General features: G+C 44.7%; 1 protein-coding gene across 1 annotated transcript in view; it reads left to right on the top strand.

Annotated features, from left to right (window-relative positions):
- Positions 1 to 1,309: 1,309 nt before the first annotated feature.
- GCN1 (GCN1, eIF2 alpha kinase activator homolog) overlaps positions 1,310 to 6,861 on the top strand; it is a gene marked incomplete at its 5' end in the record, with an annotated part of 37,012 nt that continues 31,460 nt past the window's right edge. Inside the window, 12 exons of the mRNA XM_008641644.2 lie at positions 1,310 to 1,412; positions 2,025 to 2,088; positions 2,656 to 2,787; positions 3,351 to 3,459; positions 4,096 to 4,194; positions 4,276 to 4,410; positions 4,893 to 4,961; positions 5,044 to 5,152; positions 5,562 to 5,636; positions 5,895 to 6,023; positions 6,242 to 6,292; positions 6,709 to 6,807. Coding sequence (XP_008639866.1) covers positions 1,310 to 1,412; positions 2,025 to 2,088; positions 2,656 to 2,787; positions 3,351 to 3,459; positions 4,096 to 4,194; positions 4,276 to 4,410; positions 4,893 to 4,961; positions 5,044 to 5,152; positions 5,562 to 5,636; positions 5,895 to 6,023; positions 6,242 to 6,292; positions 6,709 to 6,807 — 1,174 coding nt within the window. The remainder of the gene's footprint in view (positions 1,413 to 2,024; positions 2,089 to 2,655; positions 2,788 to 3,350; positions 3,460 to 4,095; positions 4,195 to 4,275; positions 4,411 to 4,892; positions 4,962 to 5,043; positions 5,153 to 5,561; positions 5,637 to 5,894; positions 6,024 to 6,241; positions 6,293 to 6,708; positions 6,808 to 6,861) is intronic.

Genomic DNA, 6,861 nt, shown 5'->3' with positions numbered 1-6,861 from the left:
CCGGACTGCCTGGGGCCGCCGGCTTCATCGTGAGGGGCTTGGGATGTTCCTAGAGCAAATCCTAGTCTGCTCAGCATCAGGTCCGTACTTGTATAGATACTGCCTTTGTTCTCTGTATTTGGTTGCAGCAGCATTGCTGGTATGCTGGCTTTGTAACGTGTACATAAACATGCTAAAAAAGAAAAATAAAAAGCAAATTAGTGAAGCCTGTCCGAGTGGGTCTTCCGGGGAGACTGGGTGGTTTAGACTAGTCGAGGTTTTGCGGTTTGCATAAGTTACTGAGATGCTGGTGAGGTTCTGTAGTATTATACATAAGTTATATTTTTCATTTCTAGGCTTAGGATAATTTTAACACGTTTTTCATGTCTGCACATCTTCCTGCATGGAAGCAGCATGACTAAGTGCAGCTTGGTTTGGGTTTGTATGTGATGAACTCATGTAATTGAAAAGTTTTGCGAGAAGAGCAGGTCTGTAACAGCAGCTGGTTCTGTTGGTTCTGGTGTCAATGACATTGTTGGTCATCCTTTGCAGCTCAACCCAGCCTTGCTGTTCAGAGGTGCAGCCTTGCTTCCAGCCAGTTATTAAGGGGACCTGTGGGTGTGAAATGGTCACAGGCTCAGGGAGGTGTGGATGGCCTTTAAATCTTGGGAAGCCACTGTGCAGGATTAGCCTTCCAGCGCGTCAGCAAAAAGCTTCACTGAAAGCAGCTTTGAGGAGCTCTTTGAAAAAGACTGAAAAGGGAAGGAATCGTTTTAGATGAGTTTCTAAAGACATGCTCATTTGCTGCCTTTTGGAAAGATGCTGGTATAAAGTTGCTCAGTTTAAGAGCTGAATTTCAAAAGCATTTCCTGGAGAGCTGTGCTTTGGTTTATGTAAATGCAGAAAACCTGGGAGTGTAGGTCTTCCTGGGTTGTCTGCAGTTCGAGTGCTCTTTTGGAACTGCCTGGACTTCAGGAGATAACATGGAGGGAAAAGCTCCTTTGAATTCTAGAAGTTACTATTTTTTGCTTTTCAAGGTCCTGTACTCCAGATTATGGGTCTTAGCTCTTACTCTGTGTTACTTTTGGAGGGGTAAGGGTCTCTTACAGAGCACGAGAGCACAGATTAATGGAGAGGAGTCGTCCTTCAGCCTTGGGGAAGGAGTGTGTGGTGCACAGTGACCCTTCCTTGGCAGATGAGATGGCAGATGCTCACATTTGGGCACTAAGAGGTCATGTGGCAGCAAGTGACATATTCTGCTTGCCCTGGTTTGTGTTCTGTGGGCTGAAAACAAAGGCAGTCTGATGTTTTTTCTGCTTCGTGGTTTTAGATTTCTGACACACTGAAGCGGTTTGCAGTGAAAGTAACTACAGCCAGCGTGAAGGAGCGGAGAGAGATCCTCAGTGAGCTGGGAAAATGTGTTTCTGGGAAAGGTAAAAAACTTGGGAGCACTGTTCTGGTTACCAGGGTGAAGGAGGGTGTTATAATGTTTTGTTTCAAAAGGTTGTGTGAGGGGTATTTGTTTGAGGGAGGGGGCTAGCAGAGTTTGGAGCCAGTGCTCCATCACAGGGTTAATTCCAAGCGTGGAATTTGTGGGTAGCAGAGAACCCCAGCTTTTGGCACATCTACTTTTTCCAGTCAGCAGTTGTAGCATTGTGTAGCATTAGTTCTTCATTAGTGTGTCAGTTGAGTTTCTGTCATGACTCTTGGCCTGTTCTTTTAGTACTCATGGAATCCTTGGGTATGTACATGTATAGAGAGGGGGAGTATGGGAGATTTCAGATGGTCTTAATAAAACAGCTGAAGTAAATTTTTGAAACTTATTTCTCTCATTTTCTGAAGATGACCGTGTGTTCCAGTTTTACCATTGTTTTAAAAAATATGCATAAAATGTATGAAAAGAGCAAACTTTTACTGTGATTTGTGCAAGCAATTTCGTAGATGTGAGCAGTTTACTGATTTCAGTCATGAAGTGAATTGTGTTTGTGTTAAAGATTAAGAGCTCTTTGATTTATGAAGAAATATTTTGGAATACATTGTTACAGATCTTCCAGAGGGCGCAGTGAAAGGCCTTTGCAAACTCTTCTGCCTTACTCTGCATCGATACCGGTAAGTAAATTGATGTGGAAAGGCAGTATTATTTAATCTATCAGTATTTAGTAGTTAAATTGGTGTGGAGCATCTGGAAATGTTAGCATGCAGTGTCACAGAGATGTATATGACACCAAAGGATGTCATCTTGTAATTACATTCTCAGGGGAGGATTGACATTAAAATGTTTTACAACATTTGCCTTGCATTTCACCTTTAATTTTGAAATTAAAACTTTAGTCCTGTGGTTCAGTTTGCAAGAATGAATACCCATGTCCTTGTGAAGCAAGACTGAGCTGTCTTTTAGACAATTTTAGGTGGGATTAAATTGTGCTCTGTGGTAGAGGAGCTGTTCAGAACCTGTTTTCTTCTGCAGTCTGCCAGAGGGCCTCCACATAACTGCTGTCATTTGAGGAAGGGAATGGAGCTTTCTGCCAGAAACTTCTCCACTTTGTGGAACAGCAAGGATAAAATAGTTACTAGCTTGACTGCTGAAATGGGAAAGCAGAGCCCTTTGTGTGGTGCAGGGGTGGTAACGGTGCAATGTGGCAGGTGTAGAATGTTCGTGATCCATGTTTGTCACAGGGATGCTGCGTCCCGCAGAGCCCTGCAGTTGGCCCTTCAGCAGCTCGCAGAATCCCAGCCCGAGGCAACGGCAAAAAACCTGCTGCACTCACTTCAGTCTTCAGGGATCGGCGGCAAGGCTGGAGTTCCCAGGTGTGGAGGAGTCGCTTTGTGTGGAAGCAGTTCTGAGTTGCTGGTAGTTCCTCCTGTTTAGAATGAGGCTTGTGCTGCTGCTTGGCAGAGGCGTTAAAAGCCTTTAGAGACAAAACTGTTAACGCTGTTCAGATGTTCCTCTCTTACCTCTTCCATGTAATTTGGGATGGCAAAGGGAGTATCCTGGTGTAGCTGCTGGTGGATTGGGTCTGAGTTTCGGTTTAGCCTTTGTTAAACTTCAAGTCTGGAGAGATGAGGAACAAACTCTTCCAAGAAACAGTCTCCAAAATTATTAGGAAAGGGGATTTCATCACCTATCAAGCATTCAGCTGCCTCTTGTGCCATCTGGAAGCTCTGAGTGTCAAACCAGAGCTGAAACAGCTTCTGAGGACTGATTATTTCCTTTAAAAACTAAAGGCTTTAGCTGCATTTTTGTGTGGTAAAATTGCCTGTCAGTCAGGTGCTGTTCTAACCTGGGCAAAATGGGTCTGTAATGGTCTAGTTAGGTGTAAGTTATGTCCTGGGAAGTGTAGATTTACCTTCCTCTCCTGTTTGTACAACAGTAAGAGCAGTGGATCTGCAGCTCTGCTGGCACTCTCCTGGACATGCCTGCTTGTACGCACAGTCTTTCCAACACCTGACAAGAGACAGGGAGAAACATGGAAAAAACTGGTAGGTTCTTTAAGCTTTGCAGAAATATCCCATCGCAGATACAGACTTAAATATTTCCAATGTGTTTAAGTTGCTGAAATGTTGCAAATAATTCTGAATGTAACTGAAAACACCAAGTTAGAATCCAGGTTTGGAGGAAGATTTGGTGTATTGTGATGTCTCCTCTTCCCCTGGAGAAAGCAGGAGATATATAAAGCATGAGTGGGGTGGTCTTGCACCTGTGCAGTTGTTCTGCATACAGAGATGGCTGCTGGTGCCTCTGAGGTACATCTGCAGTGTGGCATGAAGTTCTTGTGCCTCCCTTGAAATATGCGTGTGTGATACTCTGTCATACAGTGTCAAGGAACTTTTGCCTTTCTTTCACTTTTAACAACACAAATGTGCTACTGTACTCATAGCACATTGGGATATAGTTGGAACAGGTTTTAAGAAGAGATGTAATCTGTTTTTAGTGTTTCCAAAACTGTTAGGCATTGTTCTGAACAGAGGTGCGGGATGAAAGCAAAGGCAGCTTGTTGGAAGAGCTTGGATGACCTAAAAGACTTAAGCAGATTCAGCTAATCATTGACATTTGGCATGCCTTGTTTGATACAAGCTCTCTGAGAAGCAGGTTTTCTCGGCTGTTGCCTTTGGCAGGTGGAGGTTCAGTGTTTGCTCCTTTTGGAAGTCCTGGGAGGGTCCCACAAGCAGGCAGTGGATGGGGCCGTGAAGAAATTGAACAGGCTGTGGAAAGAGGTGATGTATACATTATGTGCTATATTCTCTAGCTGTTCTGGGTTCTGTGGTGTTAACATGCCTTGCTCTTTTTCTCTTAAGAACCAGGATCTGGTGGATCAGTACCTATATGTCATTCTTGGGCTCGAACCAAACCAGAATTATGCTGCAATGCTGGGACTTGTGGTCCAGTTTTGCACAGCCCAGAAGGAGATGGATATTATTAAACGATACAAGGTAAATCTGTTGCACAGCTTTTTTTGTTGGGGAATAAGAAGCATCACTTCTTATCATGAAGAAGGGACTGAATAGACATCTTAGTGAGGCTGGTACTTTGCATCTGCCCCTGGTTTCACTATCTGTCAGTTCAGTAGTCCTGCACTTCTGATTGAAACAGCTGGGGTGTGTTTAGAGAGGAGGTGCCAGATACATGGCTGTTTGGTTTTGCCTGTGCATTTCTGTGAATGTCCAATGTACAGCTTCCTGCCTTGTCCCTGTTGTGGGAGTGAAAGGCAGCACGTAGCTTTTGGTGTGGTTTGGGTGTTGGGCTCAGGATAGAGCAGGGAGCATTGGTCTCTGCTTGACTGGCTGATGTGAGAGTGAAAGGAAAGCTTCCAGAGGAGGAGGAGGTGGGGTGTCCAGCCTGGCACCTGACTGTGTGCCGGGGAGCTGTGTACAGGTTGAGATGTGGCTGTAATCTGGTGTTTCTGCTTGTTCAGAGTGCTCTCCTGGATTTCTACTTGAAGACCATCCTTATGAGCAAGACAAAGCCTCAGAAGCACGTGCTGGTGAGACACAGTGTTACAGCTGCTTGTGATGCTGTCCCACAGGCAGCATTGCCCTGTGCTGAGTGCCCTGTCCCCTTTGCAGGACAGCTGTTCTCCGCTGGTTCGCTATGTGTCCCATGCTGAATTCAAGGACTCTGTTTTGCCAACTTTGCAGAAATCCCTGCTGCGGAGTCCTGAGAATGTAATTGAAAGTGAGTCTGTCATCTCTCTGCATTGCTTTGTCAAAGAGCCTAAATCCTTAGTGGTCTGGAGCTGTTGGGGCAGTGTCACTCTGGACTATGCTTTTGGTCCCATGAGTGCAGGCAGGATTGTCTGGCATCCAAGGGTTAGATGTGGAGAAGCAACATTTGTGGTGTGATCCCAAGTGTCAGGGTATGTGATAACTACTGTTTGTACCGGGGACAGGATTTTGCAGCTTAGTGCTAGGAATAATCCTGAATTATTCTGTTCATTGGGCATCATTTTCAGTAGGTTTTTTTTTTATTCCTACTCCTTACTACCCTGTTTGCTCTTGATGTGAACTGTGGGGAAGGGTGTATTAAAATGCTAATGGCATATCACATTTTGTTAAGTAACTGTTTTTATCTCTTATGTTGTCAGCAATCTCTTTCTTGCTCGTATCTGTGAACCTGGATCTTAGCCAGTATGCTGTAGACATTGTGAAAGGACTGGCCAGTAAGTACTCTCACTTCTGGAGGGAATTATGAATTCAGAATAAAGCTTTCTGCAACTTTCTGGCTGTATCTACAACAGCTTGATTGCTGGTGTAAAGGTTGTTTTAGGTGGCAGGGAGGATGATGCTGTAACTTGGAACTGGAGTAGTTCACATGATGGTTCCAGAAGCTGCATTAAGCCGCATGTAAAGACAGTCCTTACTTGCTGGTTTTATGCAGCTTGTTGTAAGGAACTCTTAGCTTGTGCATTATTTTCTAGGTCATCTGAAATCCAACAGTGTGCAGCTGATGGATGAAGCAGTTGTGGCATTAAAGAACTTGGCTCGGCAGTGCAGCGATCCTTCGGCTGTGGAGTTGCTGGGCAGGCACCTTTTTGCCATCTTGGGTGGTGAGTGAATTGTAGGATAAGCAGTGGGGCTGAATTGAGGTTTGACAGCCTCAAGGAGTTTTGCGTATTGTATTTTCTGTTCTCTTTCTCTGCCTGGATGGAATGGATGGCTTAGCTTGGATCAGGGATAATGGGGCAAGCTTCTGTGTTTTGGAGGAGATTCTTGGTTACAGCTGTTGTCTGTAATCACCTATCACCTTTGTGTTTCTTGTTGGCAGGCTCAGAAGGGAAGCTGACAGTTGTTGCTCAGAAGATGAGTGTCCTTTCAGGTGAGGATCCTAGAAGAAAGCTGCTTCTCTGGTGGAAGAAATTGAGCAGAAAGCTGAACGGAAGGGATCTGTACCTCACCCTTTAGGATTTCCTGCCTGTCACTCTAAGTTGGCTGTAGTTGAAGCCATTAGAGGGTGCTGGATACCACATACCGGTTCCTGACTTTCTATTAAAAAAATAAATGAATAATAATTGGCTAGTAGGCCAAAAATTTTATGCAAAGAGGATGACTTGTACCCAGGGTGAAAATGAAGACAGAGATCTGGCAGTGTGATACGTGGTAGATGTGACATCCAGATGTAGTGACAAGAAAAAGAGATGTCTGTGCAAGGATTGAAGTGTGAAGGGTCATTCTTGATTGGATTTAGATGTCGTGCGTAGTTTGGGAACTACTGAGAGAATTCTGTCCTTTCAGGGATTGGCAGCCTTAGTCACCACGTGGTTTCTGGACCCTCCAGCCAAGCTCTGAGTGCAACTGTGGCTGAGCTTTTCATCCCGTTCCTGCAACAAGAAGGTGAGACTTCTTGCCTTTGTTCTGGGTTTGCTAAGCTTCTTTCATCTTCAGCAG

This window comes from Corvus brachyrhynchos, unplaced genomic scaffold (genome assembly GCF_000691975.1).
Source record: "Corvus brachyrhynchos isolate BGI_N302 unplaced genomic scaffold, ASM69197v1 scaffold1359, whole genome shotgun sequence".
NCBI classification, from domain to species: domain Eukaryota; kingdom Metazoa; phylum Chordata; class Aves; order Passeriformes; family Corvidae; genus Corvus; species Corvus brachyrhynchos.
The sequence above is the reverse complement of the archived record's forward strand: the minus strand, read 5'-3'. Positions and strand labels throughout refer to the sequence as shown.